The 27159-nt window shown below is 35.9% G+C and overlaps 6 protein-coding genes across 16 annotated transcripts; 4 read left to right on the top strand and 2 right to left on the bottom strand.

Annotated features, from left to right (window-relative positions):
- Positions 1-431: 431 nt before the first annotated feature.
- Positions 432-4751, top strand: LOC125201145 (probable membrane-associated 30 kDa protein, chloroplastic). The gene is made up of 11 exons (XM_048099096.1): positions 432-765; positions 1729-1853; positions 1936-2046; positions 3003-3067; positions 3135-3216; positions 3341-3415; positions 3600-3670; positions 3764-3846; positions 4159-4223; positions 4297-4371; positions 4445-4751. Exons 1-11 carry the CDS (start codon positions 639-641, stop codon positions 4550-4552), a joined length of 987 nt encoding a protein of 328 aa, XP_047955053.1. The 5' UTR covers positions 432-638; the 3' UTR covers positions 4553-4751.
- Positions 4752-5218: 467 nt separating this feature from the next.
- Positions 5219-7272, top strand: LOC125201146 (thioredoxin F-type, chloroplastic-like). 8 transcript variants are annotated; one of them, XM_048099105.1, is made up of 4 exons: positions 5219-5637; positions 6114-6213; positions 6300-6326; positions 6776-7272. In XM_048099105.1, the coding sequence occupies exons 1-4, from the start codon at positions 5339-5341 to the stop codon at positions 6788-6790; spliced, it is 441 nt and encodes a 146-aa protein (XP_047955062.1). In that variant the 5' UTR covers positions 5219-5338; the 3' UTR covers positions 6791-7272. The 8 variants fall into 8 exon arrangements, with proteins under 8 accessions (XP_047955062.1, XP_047955061.1, XP_047955060.1 ...); XM_048099104.1 differs by having other exon boundaries at positions 5220-5637; positions 6825-7272; XM_048099103.1 differs by having other exon boundaries at positions 5221-5637; positions 6300-6362.
- Positions 7273-9363: 2091 nt separating this feature from the next.
- LOC125201144 (probable protein phosphatase 2C 33) lies at positions 9364-13107 on the top strand. 2 transcript variants are annotated; one of them, XM_048099094.1, is made up of 9 exons: positions 9364-9532; positions 9617-9695; positions 9792-9916; positions 10386-10687; positions 10802-10840; positions 11402-11698; positions 11789-11906; positions 12220-12443; positions 12538-13107. In XM_048099094.1, the coding sequence occupies exons 4-9, from the start codon at positions 10463-10465 to the stop codon at positions 12835-12837; spliced, it is 1203 nt and encodes a 400-aa protein (XP_047955051.1). In that variant the 5' UTR covers positions 9364-9532; positions 9617-9695; positions 9792-9916; positions 10386-10462; the 3' UTR covers positions 12838-13107. The 2 variants fall into 2 exon arrangements, with proteins under 2 accessions (XP_047955051.1, XP_047955052.1); XM_048099095.1 differs by lacking the exon at positions 10802-10840 and having other exon boundaries at positions 9366-9532; positions 9617-9916.
- A 2935-nt stretch (positions 13108-16042) lies between these two features.
- Positions 16043-17701, bottom strand: LOC125211400 (probable protein phosphatase 2C 18). The gene is made up of 4 exons (XM_048111172.1): positions 17604-17701; positions 17172-17339; positions 16451-16687; positions 16043-16379 (listed from the first exon to the last, which is right to left on the bottom strand). The coding sequence occupies exons 1-4, from the start codon at positions 17661-17663 to the stop codon at positions 16185-16187; spliced, it is 660 nt and encodes a 219-aa protein (XP_047967129.1). The 5' UTR covers positions 17664-17701; the 3' UTR covers positions 16043-16184.
- A 2222-nt stretch (positions 17702-19923) lies between these two features.
- Positions 19924-22178, top strand: LOC125189353 (protein FAR1-RELATED SEQUENCE 5-like). Its single transcript, XM_048086641.1, has 2 exons — positions 19924-20600; positions 21215-22178. Exons 1-2 carry the CDS (start codon positions 19924-19926, stop codon positions 22176-22178), a joined length of 1641 nt encoding a protein of 546 aa, XP_047942598.1.
- A 73-nt stretch (positions 22179-22251) lies between these two features.
- Positions 22252-25814, bottom strand: LOC125202004. Of its 3 annotated transcripts, none has more exons than XR_007173018.1 (6): positions 25011-25814; positions 24462-24630; positions 24200-24247; positions 23412-23468; positions 23024-23332; positions 22252-22563 (listed from the first exon to the last, which is right to left on the bottom strand). XR_007173018.1 is itself a non-coding variant. In XM_048100311.1 (6 exons), exons 1-5 carry the CDS (start codon positions 25267-25269, stop codon positions 23223-23225), a joined length of 441 nt encoding a protein of 146 aa, XP_047956268.1. In that variant the 5' UTR covers positions 25270-25814; the 3' UTR covers positions 22252-22563; positions 23024-23222. The 3 variants fall into 3 exon arrangements, 2 of the variants coding, with proteins under 2 accessions (XP_047956268.1, XP_047956269.1); XM_048100311.1 differs by having other exon boundaries at positions 25213-25814; XM_048100312.1 differs by lacking the exon at positions 23412-23468 and having other exon boundaries at positions 25213-25814.
- Between the last annotated feature and the right edge of the window lie 1345 nt (positions 25815-27159).

Below are 27159 nucleotides of genomic sequence, written 5' to 3'. Positions count from 1 at the left end.
TTCTCAGTGAAAATTAAGAATGCTCTCTAAAATAAGAAAAAATTTAAAAATAACCCAAATGAATTAGATCTTAAACACTATCATTCCTCAAAATAAAAAATTATTCTGAGATCACATCACATCTTGTGTGGTAAGATCTACAATAAAGTGTTTGTATCATATAATGATGTACTATAAAATTAAACTTGTACGAGCTGGTCTCAATGTGGTAAAGATGAACTGGCCCAACTAAATAGGACCCCAAACACAATAATGCCCTTGAATTTAATATACGTAGAACAAAACACAGTATAGAAAAAATTTAGTTTTTCTCTAAAAAAAAAAAAAAACCTTTTTAATCAATTTTGCTATTTCTTGACAACTACGAGTAAACCAAAAATAAAATAAAATACAAAAATAAAACCTAATCCTTTCAGCCTTTCTCGCTTTACAAACCACAAACAAAAAGCATAATTAAATCGGGGAAAAAAGAAAAACAAAAGCCACTGTGATTCCTGCAGAACTATTTGGCTCAATCTTCTTTCAATATTTGTTTGATTCAGCTCTCCATAGGAGCTGCCTATTCATAATAGGAGATTGGGTATTCGTTTTGCAGAGAAAAATAAAATAAAATAAAATAAAGAAGACAATAATTATTGATGGCGATGGCCGTAAGAGCGCCGATAGCAGGGATAAGCATGACTTCCTCTACGGTTAGCTCCGCCTCTCCGTCGTGCAATCGAGGGGTCATTGTACCGTTCAGGCAATCCTTTTTCGGCCGAGGAGGTAATTTCTCAGATTTCTTGCTGTTCGTGCTCTGTTGATTGAGCTGTCGGTGCAAACTCTTTTTCGTTTTCGGCATCGCGTGATAATGAGTTTGTGTAAATTTCGATTATGGTTATTGAGGAATTCGTAAATGATAATGTCAGAGGCAGGTGCAAGTTGGTGAGCATTGGGTACTGCTAGATTGTTTGCTCAATTTACTCTGCATATATCTCTTGGTGTGAGGGGTTTTGGGAGATTTATTCTGTTTGTATAAACTGCTTCAGCGGAATGCAGTGGATGGTGAAGCTTTTTGTATATTTTTGTTCAATTGATGCAAAATTAAGTATTTGTATAGAAATTAGGGCTAAAGGTTTTCATTTGTAATTTTGTATGCTCCTTCACTTCCTGAATAAGTGTTCAAAACCATCAAAACTCGTATAGTATATGGCAAGTAAGTGGGCAATGTTACTATTATTATTAATAGTTATTGCATTGGAAAATAAAAAGGCAAAGAAATTTTATTAAGGGCAAGTATAAAATGGGAAGCTTGGATGAAAGGGGACACCAATTTGGGGCTGGATGGAGTATTTACTTGGAGATTTTATACAGAATCATGGATAATCTGGTGAAAGTTATTTTAGTTATGTTCACTTCTGTGATCCTTTTTGCCTTGAGGGACAGATTTGAGGAGTTCTTGTTGGTTTATGATTTGTTCGTAGGTCTTGTATAGTCACTTTTACTTTTTGACTGATACCAATTTTGCACGTTGTATTTGATGCTTATTGGATGCATCTCGTCCTGTCATGTTTGCATATTAAGTGCTCTATTGCTGAAGTAGTTAAAAACTAACTCTGCATTGATTTCATCCTTTTTTTTTTCTCTTGTAATTTAATACTACTATTTTGCTCTCTAAAAACAGATGAAATGTATTTTCCCCGGTATTTATGGTAGATCCCAATTTTTTTCTTCCTTTTTTATGGGCAGTGGGTACTCCGATATATACAACTGTACGGGTTTCTTACTCCAGTAGATCCCGATGTAACAGCCTTGGAGGGGGTGGACTTGGTACTCAGATGAATCTTTTTGATCGCTTTGCTAGAGTTGTTAAGGTTGTATACATACTTGAGATTCTTTTGAGTCTTACTGGCAACCAAATGTTACTGACTGTATTTCAACTCTTTTTAAGTGCAGTCATATGCAAATGCTGTAATAAGCTCCTTTGAGGACCCTGAGAAAATACTAGAACAAACTGTTATAGAGATGAATGACGATTTGATCAAGTTGCGTCAAGCTACAGCACAAGTATGCCATGTTTTCATTACTTTTTTTACTATGCATTTTCTTTCTTAAAGGCTATTAGTCCTTTTGGAACTCATACATAGTAGTCTTTTTAAAGAATTTTCTTCTTTGTGAGTGGTTGGGGGATATAATTTAGGACTTAGCTTAAATCATAGCTATCAATCTTTTACAGCACTATAGATTGTTGTCGTGAAATCAAGTTGAATCAACTAAGAGCTTGATTAGAAATATATATTCGAAACTGAGTGCGAGTGGCTAAACTAATCAACTAAGAGCTTGATTAGAATTTAGAAATATATATTCGAAACTGAGTGCGAGTGGCTAAACTTTTACATAGTTTTATAAGCATAGCAGCAGCACCACTAACGACACTATTAGTTTACTATGGAACTCAACAACATAACATCTATCATTGAGGACATATTGTCCTATAATTAGATACAAGAAAGTTGAGGCATGATTCCTGTACAAAGACCATATACCTAGGCTAGGGTGAGTGGTTTTCGAATATTCCCAATTTTCACTGTTGTATAACACCCACACACATTGTTAGACATAGTTTTCTCCCTTTTTATTTTGATTTGGTGTGTCTGTATATATGCTGAGGGGATGGATTTAGATGATGGGGTTTTCCATTGTTAATGTAGTTTTAGTTACATCTGGTATTAAGTTGGTTCTAGTGAATTTCGTTCTGCATATAGTATCTCGGGAGGAATCAAATTCATGGAGGTTTACAAGAAAAAGTTGGGGATGTAAGGGGGTTTGAACTTCGAGGTGGATGATTTTGTTCTTGGGTCGGGGGTTGCTTTGGAAGGCTAGAATAGCCCTACAAATGTTTGTTTCTTGACGCGTTACCTTCATTGCAAAATTGCAATATCAAATAGTCAGTTAAAAGTTCACGAAGAAGAATATATTGTGTGCAGGCAAGGTATGATCACCCTGTTTTATCTCTTGCTTAGGTCCTGGCTTCTCAGAAACAGATGGAAAACAGATATAAAGCTGCACAAAAAGCTTCTGAAGATTGGTAAGATCCTCGAATCTGACACATTTTTTTTCTTTCCTGCAGCACTCACGTTAGAGTCTAATCACAGGTATGGTAGAGCGCAACTTGCTCTAAGTAAGGGTGATGAGGACCTTGCTCGTGAAGCTCTCAAGCGTAGAAAATCTTACGCTGTAAGTACTTTCCTCTACTTGATTGGCCAATGAAAATTGTTCACTATTTCAATGTACTGAAGTGATGCAAGTACATTGCAGTTTATTGTTATCTGTTTGTTACATCACCATTTGTTATTTCCAGGATAATGCAAATTCTTTAAAGGCTCAGCTTGATCAGCAGAAAAGTGTAGTTGAGAACCTCGTCTCCAATACAAGGGTGGGTCACTTCAGTTTTTATTTCGTGTTTTCTTGATGCACTTGCTAGCACGTAATTGTCATGAAGCTACATAAATATAACTTGCACTCTCTTTTCCCCTTTAAATAGATTAAAATTAATAGCTATCTATACACTTACTATGTAGTAGTATTTCGTTTTATTAGTTGACTATCTTGTCCTGCAGCTGCTGGAAAGCAAGATACAAGAGGCCAAGTCAAAAAAAGAAACTCTCAAAGCACGAGCTCAATCGGCCAAGTTTGCTCTCACCTTGTGTTATATTATACTAGTATTTGCCATCTTCTTTCTTAGTTTACTTCAATTTGCAGCAATTCTCCATTTTATTTTCAGAACTGCAACGAAAGTGAGTGAGATGTTGGGGAATGTAAATACGAGTAATGCTCTTTCTGCATTTGAGAAGATGGAAGAAAAAGGTAACCCAATCTAATCGACTACGTTTTATTTGCAAAGTGAGCTTCTGCCTGACTATGTCAGTGACCATTCAATATTTATCAACGCACAAGAATTCACCTTAATCACCTCGTTTAGAAGTTGAGACAGTTGAACGTACTAGACGATTATGTAGGGATATTCGATCGTCAAATTCATTAGCCATGTTTAAATGTAATGCACCTGAGTTTCCTGGAAACTTGTACTCAGTGACGAATCAATGCACTAGTGTGTGCTTCCTATTAACAATACAACCACGATCACTGATCAGTTGATTATGTTTTTTTCTTCGGCAGTTATTGCAATGGAGTCTCAAGCAGAAGCTCTTAATCAACTAACCAGCGACGAGCTTGAAGGAAAGGTAGTTATAACCTTTACATAGAGTTGTGCAGAATCTTTACATAGAGTTGTGAATGCATTTTCTCACTGTGCAGTTTGCGTTGCTTGAAACCTCATCAGTCGATGATGACCTTGCGGACTTGAAGAAAGAGCTCTCCGGAAGCACCAAGGTAACTAGCCCGATCCTCAGAAACACTTGTAACCAGTGTGTCAGCATCACGTTTATCGAGTTTTGTCTAACAGAAGGGAGAGCTTCCACCGGGGAGACCGGTTGCAGCAGCATTGAAGTTTCAAGACCCTGATATCGAGAAGGAGTTGAATGAATTGAGGCAACAGACCAAGGAATACTAGTTGGAGGTATGAAGCCTTAGATTGTTAAGCTCTGCTGAAACTTGAATTCTTGAGCTGCAGACTAGCAAAAATAGGAATATCTGTACATTATGTCTTTGAAGCATTTTTTCAGCTCTTCAAGTTATCCTAAGTTATTTTAGGCATCTTTAACTGCTGTAATTTCTTGTGATAATGGAATAATTACGTAATTGTTTACGAATTTTGGGCTGAATATTTTGTTGCAATTTCTGTTTTTGATCTTAATGATTTTATTCATGTGATTTGTTTCTTTTTATTTTTGTGTGGATATTATGTCACTGTTAAGCCATCATAGGGGCGAATCCACTTAAGAGGGATTAAGGGGCAATTGCCCCACCTCAATATAATTAGCTTATAGTACTAATTTGTTAATGAAATTTTAAAATTTTATAATTTTCTCTATAAATGTCCCACTTCAAACTTCTAAAATTTCTTCATGTATTTAATTTTGCCCCTGCTAAATTGAATTCCTGGCTTCGCCCCTTAGCCATGTACTCATTTACTTATAAAATCATGGGAAAATACCACGATTTGTAATTCGATGATCTTTCTTCATTTATTTTTTGTATTTGCATAAAAATAGAGTCGATTAAAAACGAATTCGCATATAATGAATACAAATAAATAAGAAAAAAAAATTGAGGGTAATATCGTCATCTCGGGCCTCCATAAATCAACGGTCCAGTTTGCTCAGTAGCATCATACATCTTTCTCTATACTCGAAAATACGGAGTACAATCTGAATCAATCACATAGCGATTAGCGCCGATGGCTCTGCAGGTGTACAGTTTTGCTCCAAGGACCCCGATACCGTACAATTCTGCGTCTCCGGCGATTATCGCCTCTGCAAAGCAGTGTCGCCTCACTGTGTGCGCGGGCGCGGCGACGGATTACCTGCAGCTGAGTGCGAAGAGGGAGAGACGGCTGAGGACGAAGGCTAGTTCCGAACCAGAGGCGGCTGCGGCTGCGGCTGCGGGACAAGTTACGGAGGTAAACAAGGATACATTCTGGCCGATTGTGAAAGCCGCCGGCGATAAGATTGTCGTCCTCGATATGTACACTCAGTGGTGAGTTTCCCCATCGCTAATTTATTTAGAGCAAAGGATCACATCGCTCGACCTTTCGATTGGATCTCGGAATTGCGTAGATTTGAGAGAAATGTGATCATCATCTTCGATTATGGAGTAGTATATTGACAAATTTAAACTAGTAATTTCAATTTCAGCTCAGCAGACATAGATCGAATAAGTTAAACGCTACTAATTTATTGCATTTCTTCAATGGACCGAAATATGATTAATCCGACGCTGTATTCTAAAATTCATTTAAGTTAAACTTCTAGACTTAGCCACAGTTATCGTTAAGATTGAATATTTGAAGGATTAGGTGATCAAATATGTTCCAAATTAAATGGCTCAAGCTCCACTCGTTTGATAAAGTCAAACATAAACCTTGATTTTGTAAAATTCCAAACAAGTTTGTGCACAAGTGTCTGTTCAGTTCGGCTCGATCGACTCATTTACAACCCTGATTGTACGTGCAGGTGCGGCCCGTGCAAGGTGATGGCTCCAAAGTTTGAAGAATTGTCTGGAAAGCATGAGGACGTCGTGTTCCTAAAATTAGACTGCAACCAAGAAAACAAGGTGCATTGCATATATTATATATAGATCAAAATCTTATGTGTTTTGTATAAGTTTGTTTTGAACTTTGGTTTTAATTTGTGATGCAGCCATTGGCAAAGGAGCTTGGGATAAAGGTGGTTCCCACATTCAAAATATTGAAGGATGAAAAGGTTATTAAAGAAGTCACAGGGGCTAAATTTGATGATTTAGTCCATGCAATTGAGGTGGCTAGATCAACCTAAGTAGTGGAGTAGTACTAGTAAATTTCAACTTTTTCTATATTTTTAGGAGAGAGATGCTATTGATGCAATGAAGTTGAATATTCTAAACCATTTAGCTTGTTGATATGAAAGTTTTTGTGAGATGGCCTCTCCATCAAAAGATTAAAATGTACTCAATCAAAAGATTAAATGAGCAAGCCGAGCAGTAGTAGGCTCGAGTTTGCCTCAAATGGAAACCATTCATCTCATGCATCAACTAGGTCGAGCTTGACCCGTTTAATATTTTTAAGTTCAAAAATACCTATAGGCTCAAGTTTGGCTTGCTTGTTGCACGTTTGAATATCTAACAATCTTTTTTCCAGATCAAATTCAAGTAGCTCACATGTAGCTCGACTCATAAATTGATCTCAGGTTCATCGAGCATCAAAGTGAGGGACAATGCTACCGGGAATGCTTATGATGTTGTCGCCCATGACATATCTTTCGATTCCACCAAGTTGAGAGCTAACATTGTTTCTACCCTTGTGTTAGTAGCCGTTGTTCTCGGCCTGATTGGATGAGCACTCGAACGAGAAGCATATGGTCGTTTCGTGTCGCGTTCGCGTTGTGTAGTGAATGGCTTGGCAATGGATCGGATCTCCAAGCTGCAAGGTGAAATGTAGTGTTAAGAATGGTGGAAATGTGAGAATTGTTTCCTTGACGTTTTTAATCCTCAAGAGATTGCTGCTTTTAAAATATTTGCTTGAAATGTGAGACTTATTTAGTTTCGATGATATAGAAATTACCCAAGCAATGTAAAGTGAAATGACTACAGTTTCTTTCATTTGTTATATTTAATTGAAGTCGTAAGTTTGCCTTATTAGTGTGTAGTAATCGGTGGTTATTGAATATTGATATTTCAATACTAATTTATATAGGTAAATATTGGTGGTTGATGGATATTTTGAAATTTTAAATGGGGGTATTACATGTTGCACTCAGGGATGACGTGGTCCATATATTTTTATATTGCAAGTTTGCAACTAGCATATGTGTTTGTGCCATTTTTTATTTTAATTTTTTTCTTGTTCATGTTTAGTAGTCCAAATCCGAAGACAATTCCATGCGCATTGTAATTTCACACACAAAATTATGAAACAACATTACAAAAAAAAAATAACAGTGCAACTTACCGAAAAAGTTTAATTCTACAATTTGTACTTGAGCCTTAACTAATGACGAGTTTTGTTTATTAATATTTCTTGAACTACTCACTACACGTACCTCTTCAGTTATTTATCAATAAATGCAATTATATAATTGCCAAACTAAGGAAAACAAAGATTCAAGAAATACTATTAAACATAAAGTCAAATACTAGTACTACCATATTTTGTTGTGGAAAGCAACATTCCTCCATTTAATTACCCACTTGTCAACCTAGTTGGTTTCCTATGTATATATTCGTAGCACTAATATTTTTATTTGCAACGTCACATTTTACAGTATTAGATTTTTAATATTCATATTTAATGAGATTGCTTGAATACGGTAATAAAATCTAGAGTGAACTACACAAATGGTCCCTGGACTATGGGTTTATCTCGCCTATAGTCTCTGGACTTTAAAAATATCGCCAGTAGTCCCTGGACTAAGGGTTTATCTCGAAATTGGTCCTTTTGGCTTTTTTTGGTACGAAAATACCCTTTGATATTATTTTGGGGGGTTTGGGCAATTTGATATTTTTACACTTTTAACATTTTAAATCTGATATTATTTTAGTTATGTACTAACTTTGATATTATTTCAAAATTATCATTCTTCTTCCATTTTGTTATCCTTCACTGAATTTGTTTTTTTAATTTCAATATTAGATTTAATTTTACAAAATTTAAAATTTTATTTTTTAAATATCAATAAATTTTTTTAATTATAAAAATTATTAAATAGCAAAAATTAATAGTTATAATCAATATTTGATAGTGTATAGTACTATGTAATTAATAAGGTATGACAACGCCTTAGTTTTAATCAATATTTAAATAGCTTTAATCATAAATAGATTATATAACACAATTTATTCTGAAATAAATATGCATCTAATGTAAGACTAATATAATTTTTGTTTATTAATTTGAAAACAATCAAAATTTACTAGAAAATTTCAACAAAAATACTCCTATATAAAATTTTAAGTAGGATCAAATTTTTAGTCAACTTCATAATATTTAATCACAAGCAATTATAACAACCGAACGGAGGCTAAATAGAATAACTCTTATTTTTCCATCATGATTAATATTATTTTTCTGTACTTCTTCAATTCAATTGAATATTATATTAAATAACAAAAATTAATAGTTTTAATCAATATTTATAGTGTCCATGAATTAATAGTTTTCATTAAAAAATTTATTGATATTTAAAAATCTAAATATTAAATTTAATTTTATAAAATTAAATCTAATATTGAAATAAAAAAAAATTCAGTGAAGGATAACAAAATGAAAGAAGAATGATAATTTTGAAATAATATCAAAGTTAAGTACATAACTAAAATAATATCAGATTTAAAATGTTAAAAGTGTAAAAAGACCAAATTGTCCAAACCCCCCAAAATAATATCAAAGGGTATTTTCGTACCAAAAAAAGCCAAAAGGACCAATTTCGAGATAAACCCTTAGTCCAGGGACTACTGGCGATATTTTTAAAATCCAGGGACTATGGGCGAGATAAACCCATAGTCCAGGGACCATTTTTGTAGTTGACTCTAAAATCTATTAAGTCAAAATTAAATAAATTTATGTACAATTGGTGCACCATTTTTTTTCGTTACATGGAAAAATAAATTAATTATAGTAAATTTGTTTTATTAGTTTCCATATATCCAACATTTATTAAGTACTGTATGCCATAGTACTGGATAAGGATGGATTCTTGCTATTAAACTACTGCGTTTTAAATAAGCTCGACATTTTTAGTGTAGTGAAAAATTGAATCTTCGAAGCCATCACATACGATTCGATCGAGCTCGAGTAAAATGAATCAATGGAAGATATGATTTCCCGTTACGTGTGGGTGACGATCTGTGATTGACGAAGTGTGGCGTCGTTGTTCTCTTCTTAAATACTTCAGTAAAGGTTCGATTTCGCTACACGCGATTAGATATTTTTGTTGTACTACTATATAATATTGATATATACTCCTATGTTATGTATATGCAGCGACAACCGTTAACAATTTCAGATGGTGAAGTCGACAGGCGGCTTAGTAAAATACACACGCCGTGACCAAGCCCTCGCGGTTTCTCTCTCCACCTCTATATGTGCTGCTTATTTAAGTTTTTAGAGGTCGGATTTGTGATTATGATCTTAGCAAATACTGGTTTTGTATAAGAAGATGTGGTTGGAGCTGTGCTAAGTTGTTGAAGTGATCGAGCAAAAACCCTTGGGTTTGATTGCTGTTGGAGATTCGGCGTTTTTTCTACATTTATTGGATTTGGTTGAAGATTCTGGCTCTCAACTGTGAGTTGCTTGAGTTTTTGTTTTTCGATTGGTTTTCAATTTGATACGAGGTTCATAGATATGGAGGAATGATTTTTTCAACTGGATTATGGTTTATGAATATTTTGTAAGGGGAAATCTAGTTTGCTATATAGATCTGCTCTTTATAGATATTTACTGTTTCAATCATTTCGGATCTTAGCCTTTAGAAAAGCACCATTTCTTAGGAAATTAGGCTTTTGCGTGGCATATTATCTTGCTAGGTAGAATAAGGATTGCAGTTTATTCATTTTACAAGTTATGTTGAATATGCACATATCAGGATTTGCTCAGTTTTGCGTATACTTGCCAATTTTGGTGTGATTGTTTCTTTTATTTTCAAACGATACTGAAAAGCTGTATGTATTGGGGCGCCGGGGGAGGGGGTGTCTGTTTCTCTAGTGTTGGTGTTTAGTGTAAAGAACTGAAGGGATTGTATCGTTTGTGACAGATTTAAACACGGAGAGCAGTGGGGCGAACTGCGTGGTTGGTCTGGAGTGTGTATTGAATATCATCAGGTTCCTAACGATGGGATCCTGCTTTTCCTGCGAAAGTAGGAGCCCTGTGCCCACTTTTCCCATGGTGGCTAAGAAGAAGAAGGTTTCGACAATGACATCCTTTGAGTACAGTAGGGAGGATAGGTTGCATAGGAATCATAACCGGATGTTCTTGAATGGGTCAAGTGAGATTGCCTCCCTCTTTACACAACAAGGCAAGAAAGGGGTTAATCAAGACGCCATGATTGTTTGGGAGGTTAGCACTTCTCTTATGCTCATTAATTATGATGGGAAACATAAAACTACTCCTTTTACCTTTTAACAGGTTTGAACTCTGTATGCTTGCTAACATGTTGCATTTGCTGCGTAGGATATAAGGATTGTTTTTGGCGAAGCGATCAGCAATCATGTTAGCATTTTTAAGATATTGATCTCATGATTAGTCATTGTTACATTTTGATGGCTAGAATGTACATAGTATTCAGTTTTTCTATATGGAACAATGGAACTTGTGCCACTTCTGTTTGTGTGTTATCATCTTGCCACCTTATGTAGAAATTGTCAACAATGCCTATAGCTAGTTTGACAGAAGCAATAAATTTGCATAGTGGATTAAAGAATGAGAGGAATAGCTGATATTATGTTTCCATAATATTTATCCTATTTGTAGTTTCTTTATTGTTATTTCTAATACAGGAGCATAGCATCTTAAGAGAGGATAGGATTGACTCATGTCTTACATGTGGAACATTATAGTAGCTCGTCATAGGTTAATGTTAGAGAAGGCCTAGCAAAACCAATAGCTTTTTCTGATTTGGAACAACGTTTTCTGCATCTGAAAACAAGGTCAAATAATGATGCGTCATATTTCTGAGCAAAACCATTGAAACACAATCTTTCTATTATTTCGTCTGCTTGAATTATTTGCATGAGAACGATGTTTCTGATTCTCTGTAATAATGAACTGCAGAAATTTGGTTCAAGAACCGACACAATCTTCTGTGGGGTCTTTGACGGCCATGGCCCTTATGGTCACATGGTTGCTAAGCGTGTCCGAGATTCTCTTCCTCTGAAGCTGAGTGCACACTGGGAAGTCGACGTGCAAGACGATGAGATTCTTAGGGAAACTGGAAGCAAGTCTGAGATCTTTAACACATTGAAAGAAACATTTCTCGATGCCTTTAAGGTCATGGACAAGGAGTTGAGAACGAACACAAATTTCGATTGCCTCTGTAGTGGAACTACAGCAGTGACCCTGGTGAAACAGGTAATATGATATACTCCTTATCAGTGGTTTTTGGTAATATTATGTATTAGGATATATCATCGACACACTCAACAATACCTTTATTTATAGGGTCAGGATCTTATAATCGGAAATATTGGGGACTCAAGAGCTGTATTAGGGATGAGAGATGCGAATAATGCATTCGTTCCAGTACAGTTGACTGTGGATCTCAAGCCTGATCTTCCTGGTAAGTCACTCCCCTGCCCAATCTCAACAATGGGATACTACGTTGTGTTAAACTTGATATGGCAATTCTCTAGAAAAATTTGAAAATTACCTTCCAACTAGATATTTTTGTGTAGTGATCAAATGCTATATAACAATCTTCAACGTTCTGCTGATGATCATTACTGCTGTTTATGTTAATTACTGTTTTTCATGTTCTGCCAAAACATTCTACTGATGTGTTGAGTATCGATTCTCGATTCTTGATTCATGGATGGAGACTTGAATCAAGTCTAGTTGAGTGTCATTTCTCATAAGCTGTTCTTGTTTCTCAGCGGAAGAAGAGAGGATCCGAAAATGTAGAGGTCGTATATTTGCCCTCCGGGACGAACCTGAGGTGGCTAGAGTGTGGCTGCCACACAATGACGCTCCTGGCCTTGCCATGGCGCGTGCATTTGGTGATTTCTGTCTCAAGGAGTTCGGCCTTATATCCGTGCCTGAAATCTCGTATAGACGCATCATTGATGAAGACGAGTTTGTAGTCTTAGCAACAGACGGGGTGCGATGCCAGAGCTTTATCCCTCCCCAGCTCTGTTCATACCATTCTTCACTACATTTTGTTGAGCTTGGCATAAAGCATACATTTTTTGCAGGTTTGGGACGTGCTCTCGAACGAGGAGGTGGTAACTATCGTGGGCACTTGCCCTACACGCTCATATGCAGCTCGAGCAGTGGTGGCTGCAGCAGTTAAAGCATGGAGGTATATGTATCCAACTTCAAAGGTTGATGACTGTGCAGTGGTCTGCCTCTTCCTTAACTCAGACGGGTCTACCAGCTCGAGCGCCAATTCCACCGCGCCTGAAGAGGACGAAGCCACAAACTATCATGATTCTTATGAACTCAACCGTACTGGCACTATCAGAACAGGCAGTGGGGCAATTGAGGAAGGATAGGAGAGCTACTGATGGAGGGATTTTGTGATGGTGAATGTCCGACAGTGGTGGCGCAGCGAAGCATGTGGAAATGGTGCTTGATCTTGCGGTGCAGTTTGTCGAGATTGTGAATGCTTGTGTGTTTATATATGGTGTAAGTAGATAGATAGAATCGGAATTTTGCATTCAGCCAAGTGAGTCTATTGTTTTGGTTTTTATGAATTGACTCTGTTTCCCTTGTTCAAAACCATTTCATCAATAATATTCTCCCCCTCCTCCCGGCTGCTTCCACCACTGCCTCCTCCTCCCCTCTTCGGCAAACAATAGGAGCTCACTATGCACGTGTGTAGACCTCCTCTCAGTGTTATTCATCTCACTACGCGCGCGCACAGTAGACCTCTTTCTCTCAGAGTCTCAGTATCTTAGACCACCTCTCAATACGTTACATCCTTAATCATGGAGTATGATTATTCATTATGATTCAGTTGTGAGATTAAATCTCATGAACCAAATATAATACATACTCAATCATGAGATATAATCTTTTAAACCGAACGAACGGACCCATAGTACAAACTATTGTTTCTCAGACCAAGTCATATTCATTGCTAATACTCTCTCTCTCTCCAATAGTCATGTCTTTCTTTTTGTAAAGATCACTCTTAAATTCGATCATTTAATCGAACTTTTGCTTTCGAACAATCGTTAATGTTTTGATTAGAGGAGTTGAAGATTGATTTTGACTAGTTCGAGAGGGAGATTTTGACATACAAATTGATATGCAATACTGACATGGTCACTTCTGACAAGTATCCGGCGTCCATTTAAATGTCAAAATGTTCATCCCCTCGTACCTACCAAAAGTCCAACATTTGAGTTGGACAACAATTTGCTTGAACAAGAAACTTCGGCAAATTGTCAATGTATGAAAGTGATGTTATAATTGCAATTTGGCCTACTACTATGAGATATGTTTGCCTCTTTCTCTCCAACGTGAAGAGTGTGTTTGGTTGCCTCTCTATACCCATTGCTTAATTTCTCGACTACGAGAAGCAAAATACGTACTACAGTATACAAAGACGGTAAAAAAAATAAGTAAAACGCATCAAGATAAGCAAGCAATCCTTTGACAAATGAAAATAAATTTATTTCAGTCGCAACAAATACGCACCAACAAAGACACCTAAACTTGGAACCTTGCCTAAATTCAAGAACAACACCAAATCAATTTTGCAATACACCAAAATCAACTCGATTTAAAGACTTGTCAGCGTCAACAACACCCCTATGTGGCAACCAAGTTTGATCAGTTTCAAACAACTCAAAGATAAAGTAACACAAGTTCAAACCAAATCAGACATTAGAAATACTTCATTTCTCAATCAGCTTGTGAATTGTCTTCATGTCAACTGCTTCATTTATCGTCCCTTTCTCGACGTGATCCCACCACTTGAACAAGAAGTTATCGACCACTAGCCTGAACCATGGTGACAGCTTCAAGCCCCCCTCTCCGGTATCTGCTTTCCGTAGAAGCTCCTTCAGCTCTTCCCTGTTCACATATTTCACATCCTGAACTTCGTCTGGATTTGGATGCACGCTCACATCCCGGACAATGAAAAGGAGATAATCCACTGCAAGTATCAAGAAACGTCACCCTGTACTCAATACATAATCAAGCAACAAGTGATTGATGCATATAGAGCAAGATACTTATTATTGAAATCTTATTATTGCCTTATTAGTGGGTAGCAATACTACTAATTTAACTTGTTTTATTGTCTTGTAAATATTGGTGGTTGGTGGGATATTTGGAAATTTTGAATGGGGGTAGCACATGTTGCACTCAAGGATGACGTGGTCCATATATTTGTATATTGCAACCAGCATACTATTATATTGGTGTCTGTGTCATTTTTATTTTAATTTCTATTTGTTCACGTTTAGTAGTCCAAATTCGAAGACAATTCCATGTTTCTAAGCATTGTAATTTCACGCACAAAATTATGAAACAACATTACAAAAAAATACCAATGTAACTTACCAAATAAAGTTTAGCTTAATTTTGCAATTTGTACTTGAGCCTTAATTAATGACGAGTTTTGCTTTATTTATTTTTCTTGAACTACTCACTACACGCACCTCTTCAATTATTTATCAATAAATGCCTTTATATAATTGCCAAACCAAGGAAAAATAAAGAAAGAGTAGTAGATTAAACAGAAAGCTACCCGTTGGGAGATTGTGTGTTTTGATCTAGGAAACGAAACTCGTGGGGTTGTGAGTGAACCGAGCTACTTGGATCACGGGTTCGTCCCGTCTCTAGGGGTGATTGGGGGGAGCCTTTGTGTGATGTGTGATTACCCTAAGATTAGTGTGGATGTGTGGGTTTTGAAGGTGTATGGGGTGAGTGATTCTTGGATGAAGTTAGTGGTAATCCCATATCTTGATGATCCATGGAAAGGTCCCTATTCGACGCCTTTGTGTGTCGGAAGGACGGGTGAGATCTTGTTGGTTTATGGGTCGGGTTTTGTTGTGTATGAAGCGAAAGAGGGTTCGTTTAGGCGTCCCAAGATTAGGAATATCGATACTTTTCTTGAGGCTGATGTCTATGTCGAAAGTTTAGTATCTCTTGATCTTTAGCTAAAGATGTAAAATAGTTGAAATAATGTAAAATAAGTGGGAGCACTCATCTATGGCATACGCAGAAAGGTCCATACTACACGACAAAGGCTAATCCGATTGCGCCACATGGCATCAATTGCTATTAATTTTGATTTTTTAATGTATTTCCTGATATTACCGTGTAATATATTTTAAAATCTCATGTATATAACTTTTTGAAATAATTGATGATAAAACAAATAAGTGGTGAGATCATGAATAGCATAAGTCTCATCTAATTTGTGACTTCCTTGTTGTAAATGTTTGGGCTTTACATAAAAACTGATTGACACATAAATAGTATTCATTGGTATCTAATCTATGAGGCTCTTACTTGTATAATACTTGCTGCTTTTTCTTAATTTGTAAAATAAAAGAAGATAAAACTCCTAAAATGGATGGCAGTGATCTGTCTCATTTTTTACTTGCTCGGGTTTTAATTACTTTAAATTTCCCATCGGAATTGTTGTTGTATTATATAGGCAAAAAGGGAAAAAGAGAAAAAAAACAATTTTGCAATAAAAAAAACATTAGTCTAAATAAGTTGTGATTTCAAGAGATTATAATGGTCGAAAATAAAAATAAAAATATTGAAAAAACAAGAAGAATTATGAGCTAGGAAGCTTGAATAACATCCCACACATTTCGTAGTTTGAAGACTTATGAATGAAACTAGCTACTCCTATTGATTTAGCAAAGGTCTTTTCCTAAATTGAGTGTGGTGTTGAATTGGTGGATGGTCTGAGGAAGAGACAAGCTACTGCACAATCATCAACCTCGGCATTTGGATGCTCATTCGTCCATACTCCAACTGCTGCATCCACTACTGCTTTAGCTGCCGAGTGTCTAGGCCTCGCGGCCACAATAGCTACCACTTCCTCGATCGAGAGCACCTCCCAAACCTAAGATTCAAATTGAAGTAGTAGACAATTTATAGAAAAATAGTAGGTAGGGATGTTAGTTAGGTAGTTACCCTGCCCGTTGCTAACACTACAAACTCGTCTTGATCAGTGATGCGTTTGTGGTAGATAATAGGTGCGGGTATGATGTTGCGAGCGTCCTTGCGATTGTGTGGCTTAGCTAATGTACGACAATTTTGGATAGGCTTGAGATTGGCAGTCAAGCGCACTGCAATTAATGCATTATTCTTGTCTCTCATCCCTAGCACAGCTCCCGAGTTCGCAATTTGTGCAATTGTAAGATCTTCCCCCTGTAAAATAAGGGGGTGTTCGGTTGGTAAAACTAAATCTCATGATTAAATATGTATTATGTTTGGTTCATAAGATTAACCCCCTCAACTTAATACTAGATGGATAGTCTCATGATAATTAGTTACAGTCTCCCCCCTTCAACTAAAATAATCCAACAACTTAATCCTAGATGGATAGTCTCATGATTATTAGACATGACAATCGAACCTAATACTACTAAATAATCTCAAGCCAAACCATTATATGTAGTGTAGTGGTATTGAATGTTGGAAATTGAAACTAAAAAACATAATATAACTAACTCATATCGGTGTACAAAAAGAACTGAAATCACTATATAAATCTAATGGCCCCTCCTCCTATCACCAATTGGTTTTAGGATAGAACCCATAGATTTCTACCAATTGATTTTATGGAACTCATGGATTTCTATCATTGACAATAGAATTGTAGTATTATTAAGTAACGAACAAGTGTGTGAACCTGTTTACATAGGGTGATTGCTGTAGTAGTCGTACTACAGTAGCAATCAAAATTGGTGTCTTGGCCCGTCGCATCGACAACATTTTGGACAACCTTATTAAGGTAAGGCATAGGGCCAGGGCCGTAATGCGCCATACAGAAGCTCGACTCTATCCTCCCACGCCCGAACTGCAATGCTGCAATTCATTATAACTATGCAATACAATACGATACAATTCAATACAATACAATACAATACAAATCGCGCCATTTTTTCATTTTGAGAAGTTCTCGACTCATTTTTATATATGGTAACACTTTTTTCACTCTTATTTTACTCTCTTAACACACTAAATATTCCTTTCTTAAACTCGTTTCGCTTCAACTACGAGGCAATACAATAGAATAGAATGATGTATAATGAGATTGAGAAGACATGCGTTTGCTTATAACCTGCGTAAATATCCGGGGATCATGCATCAACAGACTTTGGGAGGAAAAGCAGGATCCCATGGTATGGTTGATGAATCAGAGTGATGATATTCAATACAAATACAAATAGATACTCCTCCTTATGCTCTCATCTCTCAATATATATACTAATAAATCGCCTATTTAAATTTTTGAATCTCAGCTTCTCGACCTAATTTTGGATTTGTTAAAGTAGTAACGGGATTATGATCCAAACCATATTTCCTATCCATATTCTACTATCCCCAAAAAGTAGCTGCACTTTTAACTAATTATTTGGGATTATATATTTCACTTCCCAACTATAAATTATTGCGATTATTTTTTAGAATTAATCAAATTGAGCTTGTAATTCATATTCATAGTTCTTCTCGCATCAATACATTCACGTAGTATAGGCAAGATACTTCCATTTTTAATAGAGATATGTGTGTGCATAAGTATAAATTTATTGTATGGAGTAGAAAAATTCAGACATATTTAAGACTTCAACTAACTTATTTTATTATGAAATTTTATTATTCATATTGATATATAAGTTTGTGTTAAAATGACAACACCTCTTAAAGTGACATTGTGACACCACATATACAGCAATATTATAAACGCTACACAACAATATTATAAACGTTACACAATTATCTATAGATTGTTGTATAGTGTGTCGGATATTGCTGGCCAAGAAAAATTGTTGTATAGTGTATACCATATTGCTGGTCGTCTTTTTTAGCTTTTTTTTTTGCCACGTGGTAGCTTATTATTTATCCACGTGTACAAATGATTGGCTAGGAATGGTGATATGGTGTTATTTTAAAAGGTGATGACACCCTAACACTCCCCTGCACACACACACACACACACACACACACACATATATATATATATATAGAGAGAGAGAGGTTTGTGTTAAAATGGCAACCCCTCTTAAAATGTCATATGGTTTAAATAAACTTTCAAATTTTTATGAGAAAATACTTGTCTAAGGGCATTTTGGGAATTCAATATTTCAACATGAATTAATGAAATTTATAATCAGCCATCGTGAATTTATCGTCAACAATCTTCCCAAATCATTCTCCAATCTGAACCAAATTTAGCTTAGGATTTCTTCCAAAAATATGAAATTCCCGATCTGAATCAAATCTGAACCAAATTCAGCTTCGTTCTGATTGAATTCAAGCGCGATTTTCTCAAATCTGATTGGATCGATCAGCGCGAATTAGTTTGGATCGATCAGGATTGACCAGCGCGAATCAAATCTGTTTGATTCTGATTGAATTCATCACAACTGATCAAATTCGCTCAGGATTGACCAACGCAATTTGATTCATTCTTTCCGTTCATTCCTTCATCGCGACGTCTGGACTCCTTCAAATGGATTCAATTCCGATACATTCATTGGAAGATTATTTCGATTCTGATTCCTCTTCATCGGGAGAGGAAGGAGAAACTGAATCTAAAGGTAATTATCAATTATTATCAATTAAGTGTTGTTGCTCAGCATGATTAGATCGTGTATGATGTGAAAAAACGTTAGAGTGAACTATATGTGACGAACAATGAAGTAAATATGCTCAATATGAGTTGTAGTGTAGTAAATATGCTTTATATTGAAGTAAATATTGTTTGTATTGATGCATTTAGTGAATTATTTTCATTTTAGTGATGTATATTATGCATTACAGTGAAGTACATCATAATTAAAGCGAAGTATTCCAATGTTAGCGTAAAGTGTTTGTGATTCATGGTTAGAGTAAAGTAAAACATGGTTAGATTGAAGTATTCCAGTGTTAGAGTGAAGTATCTGTTATCTATGCTTGTAGTGCTCTGTTTTTCTCTTTCAGTGAAGTAAAACATGGTTAGATTGAATTATTCCAGTGTTAGAGTGAAGTATCTGTCATCTATGCTTGTAGTGCTCAGTTTTTCCCTTTCAGTGAAGTAAAACATGGTTAGAGTGAAGTATTCCAGTGTTAGGGTGAAGTGTCTGTCATCTATGCTTAAAGTGCTATGTTTTATCGTTTCAGTGAAGTAGTCCATGGTTAGAGTGAAGTGTCTGTCATCTATGCTTGTAGTGCTCTGTTTTTCCATTTCAGTGAAGTAAAACATGGTTATAGTGAAGTATTCCAGTGTTAGAGTGAAGTGTTTGTCATCTATGCTTAAAGTGCTCTATTTTTTCGTTTTAGTGAAGTAAAACATGATTACAGTGAAGTATTTTACGCTTACAGTGAAGTATATATTTCTTACGGTGGTTTACGTACCAAAATGTCCCAATGATTTGAAACCAAAAATTGGACAAAGTTTCATGACCCTTGATCGTGCATTGGACTTCTACAACAATTATGCTCGATATGTTGGGTTTGACACTCGTAAGAAGGGATCAAAAAAGGAAAAAGATGTCATTACTTGGATTTATGTGGTGTGTAGCCGAGAAGGTACAAAGCAAAGAAAAAATGAACAACATGAGGTGAAACGCAAGCGTTCTTCTATTAAGTGCTTTTGTAATGCTAAAGTGTCTTGGAAGTTTTTTATGGGTGTTGGTTATGTTATACAAAGTTTTGTTGAAGAACATAATCACGAGATGGTTGAGGAACGCCATAAGCGTTTTATGAAGTTGAACCGCAATTTGGATTTAGTCCATCAGAAATTCATACTTGATTGCGCTAATGCAAATATCGGTCCAACTTTAAGTTTTAGCTTACTCAAGGAAGTACTTGGTGGATTAGATTATGTAGGGTGTACTGTTTTAGAAGTGCGCAACTACAGACACGACCTTAGAGCATACGTGGAAGGAGCTGATGCACAAATGCTATTAAATGAGATGCGCAGGAAGAAGGAACTTTGTGGAGCATTTACCTATGAATTTGAGGTCAACTCAAAGGATAGACTGACACGTTTGTTTTGGTGTGATCCAACTGCCAAGAGAAATTATCATTTGTATGGTGATATTGTTTCTTTTGATACGACATACTCAACAAATAGGTACGTGCACACTAATTACATTCACATGCCTTATAGTTTATATTCAGTGAAGTATATTGAGTATATAGTGAAATATATTGTTCATATAGTGAACTAGTATATGATTACAATGATGTTTATTTCCGCATGCTTATAGTGTATTGTTTTTTATTTTAGTGAAGTATATTGAGCATTTAGTGAACTACAATAAGCTTACAGTGAAGTATATTGAGCATGGCTTATACTGTACTGTTTTTATTCATTTTAGTGAAGTATATTGAGCATTTAGTGAACTACAATATTTGCTTACAGTGAAGTGTATTGAGCATGCTTGTATTGCTTTGTTTTTCCATTTCAGTGAAGTAAAACTTGCTTGAGTGAAGTATTCAAGTGTTAGAGTGAAGTCTATGTCATCTATGCTTATGTGCACTATTTTATCATTTCAGTGAATTAAAACATGCTTAGAATGAAGTATACTAGAGTTAGAGTGAAGTGTCGGTCATCCATGCTTATAGTACTTTGTTTTTCCATTTCAGTGAAGTAAAACTTGCTTACAGTGAACTATTCCGGTGTTAGAGTGAAGTGTCTGTGATTAAAGTATATTCTTCATGTCTTATAGTGATTTTAACATGTAGGTACTGCATGATATTTGCTCCTTTTACGGGCAAGGATAATCATGGTCGCCCTGTGACATTTGCTGCTGGCCTTTTGTCCAAGGAAAATGCCGACTCCTTTTCATGGTTATTTAAACAATTTGTGAAATGTATGGGTGTGGCTCCGAAGCTAATCGTAACCGACCAAGACTTAGGAATGAAAGTTGCTATTGCAGAGGTTCTTCTTAGTACGAGACACAGGTGGTGCATGTGGCATATAATGAATAAAGTTGCTGACAAATTGCCAAAGAACATGCTTGGTAGTGAAGAACTAAAGAAGGAATTGAATACATGTGTTTGGTCGGAGTTGATAGAGCCCGATGCATTTGAAGAATCTTGGCATGCTATAATGGAAAGATATGGGCTGACCAATAATGACTGGTTTTCATCAATGTTTGCATCTAGAAAGTTTTGGGTTCCAGCCTTTTTCCGTGATTTTCCGATGAGCTCGTTGATAAAGACAACATCTTTGTCCGAATCACAGAATAACTTCTTTAAAAGGTACTCAAAGTGTCGGGCTAACCTTATGCTATTTTATATGAACTATAACCATGCTTTGGAGGCTCAAAGAAGTAATAGCGCAAAGCTTGAATACTATGATTCAACAAAAGTGCCTATATTGCGAACAGAATTGGAAATTGAGAAACATGCATCAACGATATATAGTGGTAGTGCTTTTAATGCAATTCAAGAGGAGATAGTTTATGCATGTTTCTCTTTGTCTTGTTCAACTCTAGGAATGTCTACCAATAGAGAAAATGAAGTATATAACATAAATGACAAGGATTCAAACTCATGGACAGTGACTTACTCCATTGGCGATGACACCTATTTGTGTGGATGTAAAAAGTTTGAAAGACTTGGTCTATTGTGCAGCCATATACTTTGTGTGTTGAAATATAAGTTTGTTAAGTTGATACCCGAGAATTTGCGTGGATGGAGATAGTTGAAGTCACAGTTTGTGAAGCCAATACATGGAGGTTTTTGTGATGATGAAGAAATATTCTCTATTGTGGACGAGAAGAAGATTGCATTTAAAAATTTGTATGCATTATTCTTTGAAATAGCACAAAGTATTGAAGGGAACATTGCTCAAATCAATGCATTTACTGCAATTATTGAAGAAGGTAAGAAGCAGCTTTTCGGAAGTGGTGTTCTGTCTTCGACAGAGAAGAGAGCATTGATTGAGAACTCCTACCTTGACAACAAGTTTTGGTCTCCTGATTTTAATATTTTCAAATCCGACATCATTTTTTTCTTTCCTTTAGCCTTACTCTGCTTCTTTGCAGCAGGCTCTTCATTGTCATCATTTAAACCTTTTCTCTTTGAGGCTGGAAGAAATAATACAAAAAAATTACTTCACTGTATTGTATCACAAACACTTCACTCTAACACTGGAATACTTCACTCTAACCATGTTTTACTTCACTGAAATGGAAAAACAAAGCACTACAAGCATAGATGACAGACACTTCACTCTAACACGGTAATACTTCACTCTAACCATGTTTTACACAAAGCACTACAAGCATAGATGACAGACACTTCAATCTAATACTGGAATACTTCACTGTAAGCATGTTTTACTTCACTGAAATGGAATTATAAAGCACTACAAGCATATATGACCGACACTTAACTCTAACACTGGAATACTTCACTCTAACCATGTTTTACTTTATTGAAATGGAAAAACAAAGCACTACAAGCATAGATCACAGAGACTTAACTCTAATTTGTGCCATATACATAATATATTTCATTAAGATAGTAAATAATTAAATAACTCACCTTGAGGTCTATCATGAATATACTTCGACCTCTTTTCATTATAATCGGTAGTATTTTGTTTGGAAGGTTTATCCTCCCGATTCTTTATCCTTTTCTCTGCAACATCTGCTACATTTGTAGTAGAAGCTGTAGTTTTTTGTTTGGAAGGTCTATCCTCCCGATTCTTCATCCTTTTCTCTACAGTAGCTGCTTCATCCTCCTAATTCTTCATCCTTTTCTCGACAGTAGCTGCTTCATCCTCCCGATTCTTACTCCTTTTCTCGGCAGCAACTGCTTTATTTGCTGAATCTTTATGACCTTTCATTTGTTCTATAGAAATACGTAAAATTAGAAGATTTTTCTTTTCATATGCATATAGAATCAAAAGACTGAAATTATATCATGAAACCTTTAAGTATGTCGATTGGTACAATCTCAGCTGCAATTTCTGCCAACCTTTTTTCCACTGAAATATCAAGCATAATACAAAAAATTTTACTTCATTGTATTGCATCACAAACACTTCACTCTAACACGGTAATACTTCACTCTAACCATGTTTTACTTCAACTGAAATGGTAAAACAAAGCACTACAAGCATAGATGACAGACACTTCACTCTAACACGGTAATACTTCACTCTAACCATGTTTTACTTCACTGAAATGGAAAAACAAAGCACTACAAGCATAGATGACAGACACTTCACTCTAACACGGTAATACTTCACTGAAATGGAAAAACAAAGCACTAAAAGCATAGATGACAGACACTTCACTCTAACACTGGAATACTTCACTCTAACCATGTTTTACTTCACTGAAATGGAAAAATAAAGCACTACAAGCATAGATGACAGACACTTCACTCTAACACGGTAATACTTCACTCTAACCATGTTTTACTTCACCGAAATGGAAAAACAAAGCACTACAAGCATAGATGACAGACACTTCACTCTAACACGGTAATACTTCACTGAAATGGAAAAACAAAGCACTAAAAGCATAGATGACAGACACTTCACTCTAACACTGGAATACTTCACTCTAACCATGTTTTACTTCACTGAAATGGAAAAACAAAGCAATACAAGCATGCTCAATACAGAGCACAATAAACATAGATCACAAACACTGCACTCTAATAATGTAATACTTCACTAAATGAAAAACAGAGCAGGTAGTTGTTACTCACGATCGGAGTCTACGGTTGTTGTTTTTCTTTTTTTCAGTCGATCAAAACCTACACAAAAAATAGAAGTAGTTAACTGTAGTAATTAACTGTAAGCTAACATCTGTTCTGTTAAATTTGGATTCCATAATAAACTACTGCATATCTCACTTATTAAAAACTCTCGTCGTTTGAATTTGCAGAATTCTCTAAACTAACTTTTATTCTAAAACTAAATCTAAATTAGAATGAGAAATCTAAATCAGAAACTAGTAGAACAACTTACATTTTGAAAATTCTTTCTCATTTGGATTCATTGTTCGACTATGGATGGAGGCGACGGCGATTGCAGCGACGATGGATGGAAGCGACGGCGATTGCAGTGACGATGGATGAAAGCGACGACGACGATGGATGGAGGCGACGGGATGAGCAGGGATGGCGGGAGATGAATTCTGCAAATGAGAAATTAATTCAATTGTTAGCCCTAATTTTATTAGTGAAATGTCCATTATACCCCCGCCTTGTATAGTGAAGTAAATCTGTGATAGAGTGAACTGATTTCTCCTTCAAATTCGAAAATCACATCTATACTACTTAAAAGTGGCAGTCTGATGAAAATACTTTTATACCCTTTTTGGAGGGAAAATGGTAATAGCTGGTGTATTTACTATTTTTATATAATTGTTATTGCATGTGATAGGAGACCCGAGACCAGCCGAGAGAGAAAAAGAAGGGGGACAGATTGGAGAAAGAGAAGAGAGGGATTGGGCAAAAAATTGGTCTAATAAAATAATAGCTTCCCACAGAAGATTAAACACTTATATAAACACACCCTAACACCATTAATTTTGATTGCATCAGAGAAAAGCTCTTCGAATGCGGCGACAGCTCCGATGACGGATGAAGAGCGCGGCAAGGCTGAGGGAGGAAGGGTGGCGGCGGCAAGGAGGCTGCTGGCCGAGAAAAATGAGGGATCCGGAGCAAGAGAGATGGGGACAAAAGGTGAGAAGATGAAGTAGGGATCCGATCCTTACCGACGACAATGACAGCCACTTTAAAGATCCGATCTTTACCGACGACAACTGCAGCATGGCGGCACAAATGTCCGATCTTTACCGATAACAACGGCAACATGGCGGCATATGCGAGAAACGAGAGACAGGGCATCCGGGTGAGGCGGCGAGGCTGTGTGGAAAGAAGAAGGAGCGGTGTTCTGGTGGGAGATGATTTGCTCCGCCGATTGGAAGGAAGGAGGGAGGGAGAGACTTGAGAGAGATGGAGGCGTGTATGTTGCTTTAGGGATATTACACGGAGGAGGCCGAAGCCGCCGCCTGTGCATGCACAGTGGCGGCGGCGGCAGATCTGAGAAAGAGAGAGATGGGGAGAGAACTCCGCCGGCAGGTGGCTGGTGGCGGCGGCTGTGAGGAAGAGAGAAGCAGGCGGCTAGAGCTTTAAATGGGTGATAATCTCAAATGGCGGTGAGATGAACGCCTTTGGGGTATTCTTACTTGGGCTGGAACTATTTATTCATTTGGGCTAAGTGAGTGGAAGAATTAAATACGGGTCCAACTCCTTTTAATAATTTGGGGATGCAGTAAATATTTCAAACACCCCAATTTCGAGATTTAATTATTGTGAGCTGAAAATGGGAGATTGTCTTGGCCCAGTTTCGAAAATGGTATCGTTTGGGAGATAATATAATAATAATTCAATGTATATTGTTTGGCTTTAGTTTAATATTTAGTGGGTTTTTCGTGTGTTGGAATTTGGAGTAATGGGCAGTCTAATTATGCATCAAATTTATAGTACTGGACAATTTTTTAACTAAATACAATTTTAGTTGAATGTTGTACTCTGTTATTTTATTTTAAATGAAGTTTTAATTTGAACTTCTAATTTATTAGATTTTGTATAATGTATATTTTAAAATAATTTTTTTTTCCATTATGTAATTAAATTTATATATTTAGAATTGAGTTCACTTTAATTTACTCATATTTCAAATTTTTAGACGGTCACAAAATTTTGAAATGTGTATATATTAAATTTAAATTTAGCTAAACCAAATAATAATTATAAAACACCAATAAATAGTGATAAGAAGTGAAACTAAATTAATGTCATTATTAAACCGAGACTCCTAAAGTGGGACATAGGGAGTATTTTCTTGATATTAGATCGTACGCTTGGTGTTACTTCAACTCAAGAGGAAAAATTAAATTTTCAAGTCTTTTTTACTAAATAATTAAATTCATAGTATACAGTAAGAATCGAGTTCAATATTGATTTGATGTTTCTCATATTTCTCCACTTAGATTTTTCAAAATATTAACTGAAAATTATACTCCATGTATTTACAATTTGATATATAGCAATACACAGGATATGAATTGAAGAAATAATACGTGCGAATATGATGAAAAATAAAATTAAGTTTGGAGTGAGTAGAATAGAATGAAAAATAAAATAAAGTAACAATGTTACTTTTTGACGAAATGTACTACTAATTTGAAATACTAATAAAACTATTTTTATGATATTGTATCTGTCCGCGAATAGAATTTTCGTTTTTTCATTTTGGTCCGATGCTTCGATGCATGGTAAACGAATCATTCTGCCTTCCAGTTCTGTTGGTGGTGAAAGATATATGATCCAGAATTACCAAGATGCGATGACTATTTGTAGATGTATTGATTATCCAAATTTGTTTATTACATTTACGTGTGATTGTTACTCCTTTTTTTAGAAAAATAGCAACTATTTTCATTTTGGGCCGTTCCATAGAAAATTTAGAATATTTCTATTTTAGGACATGAGCCCCACAATCCACTAACTCTACTTTCACTACTTTTTTTCTCTTTCTCTCTATTACTTTACTCAATTTTCTTTTCTTCTCTCTTACTTTACCAATTTTTCTCACTTATTTGATCAATTGTGCATTAAAACCTGTGTTGTTTCAAATGTTTATATTTTTTGAATAC

The sequence above is a fragment of the Salvia hispanica genome, chromosome 1 (genome assembly GCF_023119035.1).
Source record: "Salvia hispanica cultivar TCC Black 2014 chromosome 1, UniMelb_Shisp_WGS_1.0, whole genome shotgun sequence".
NCBI lineage: Eukaryota > Viridiplantae > Streptophyta > Magnoliopsida > Lamiales > Lamiaceae > Salvia > Salvia hispanica.
This window is presented reverse-complemented; position numbering and strand designations above follow the sequence as displayed.

Coding starts and splice junctions, on each gene's coding strand:
- LOC125201145 (XM_048099096.1), top strand. CDS start 639: ATGGCGATGGCCGTAAGAGCGCCGATAGCAGGGATAAGCATGACTTCC. Junction 1,854..1,935: donor GCTTTGCTAGAGTTGTTAAG/GTTGTATACATA, acceptor TTTTAAGTGCAG/TCATATGCAAATGCTGTAAT. Junction 3,217..3,340: donor AGCGTAGAAAATCTTACGCT/GTAAGTACTTTC, acceptor TGTTATTTCCAG/GATAATGCAAATTCTTTAAA.
- LOC125201144 (XM_048099094.1), top strand. CDS start 10,463: ATGGGATCCTGCTTTTCCTGCGAAAGTAGGAGCCCTGTGCCCACTTTT. Junction 10,688..10,801: donor ACGCCATGATTGTTTGGGAG/GTTAGCACTTCT, acceptor TTTGCTGCGTAG/GATATAAGGATTGTTTTTGG. Junction 10,841..11,401: donor GCGAAGCGATCAGCAATCAT/GTTAGCATTTTT, acceptor AATGAACTGCAG/AAATTTGGTTCAAGAACCGA.
- LOC125211400 (XM_048111172.1), bottom strand. CDS start 17,663: ATGGGATCCTGCTTTTCCTCCCAAAGTCTGTTGATGCATGATCCCCGG. Junction 16,688..17,171: donor CAATCACCCTATGTAAACAG/GTTCACACACTT, acceptor CTTATTTTACAG/GGGGAAGATCTTACAATTGC. Junction 16,380..16,450: donor TAGTGTTAGCAACGGGCAGG/GTAACTACCTAA, acceptor TTTGAATCTTAG/GTTTGGGAGGTGCTCTCGAT.
- LOC125189353 (XM_048086641.1), top strand. CDS start 19,924: ATGACCCTTGATCGTGCATTGGACTTCTACAACAATTATGCTCGATAT. Junction 20,601..21,214: donor ACGACATACTCAACAAATAG/GTACGTGCACAC, acceptor TTTAACATGTAG/GTACTGCATGATATTTGCTC.
- LOC125201146 (XM_048099098.1), top strand. CDS start 5,339: ATGGCTCTGCAGGTGTACAGTTTTGCTCCAAGGACCCCGATACCGTAC. Junction 6,214..6,299: donor ACTGCAACCAAGAAAACAAG/GTGCATTGCATA, acceptor TTTGTGATGCAG/CCATTGGCAAAGGAGCTTGG. Junction 6,417..6,824: donor ATTTAGTCCATGCAATTGAG/GTGGCTAGATCA, acceptor AATTGATCTCAG/GTTCATCGAGCATCAAAGTG.
- LOC125202004 (XM_048100311.1), bottom strand. CDS start 25,269: ATGCTGCAGTTGTCGTCGGTAAAGATCGGATCTTTAAAGTGGCTGTCA. Junction 24,631..25,212: donor AGTGGCTGTCATTGTCGTCG/GTAAGGATCGGA, acceptor TCTCATTTGCAG/AATTCATCTCCCGCCATCCC. Junction 24,248..24,461: donor TGAGAAAGAATTTTCAAAAT/GTAAGTTGTTCT, acceptor TTTTTTGTGTAG/GTTTTGATCGACTGAAAAAA.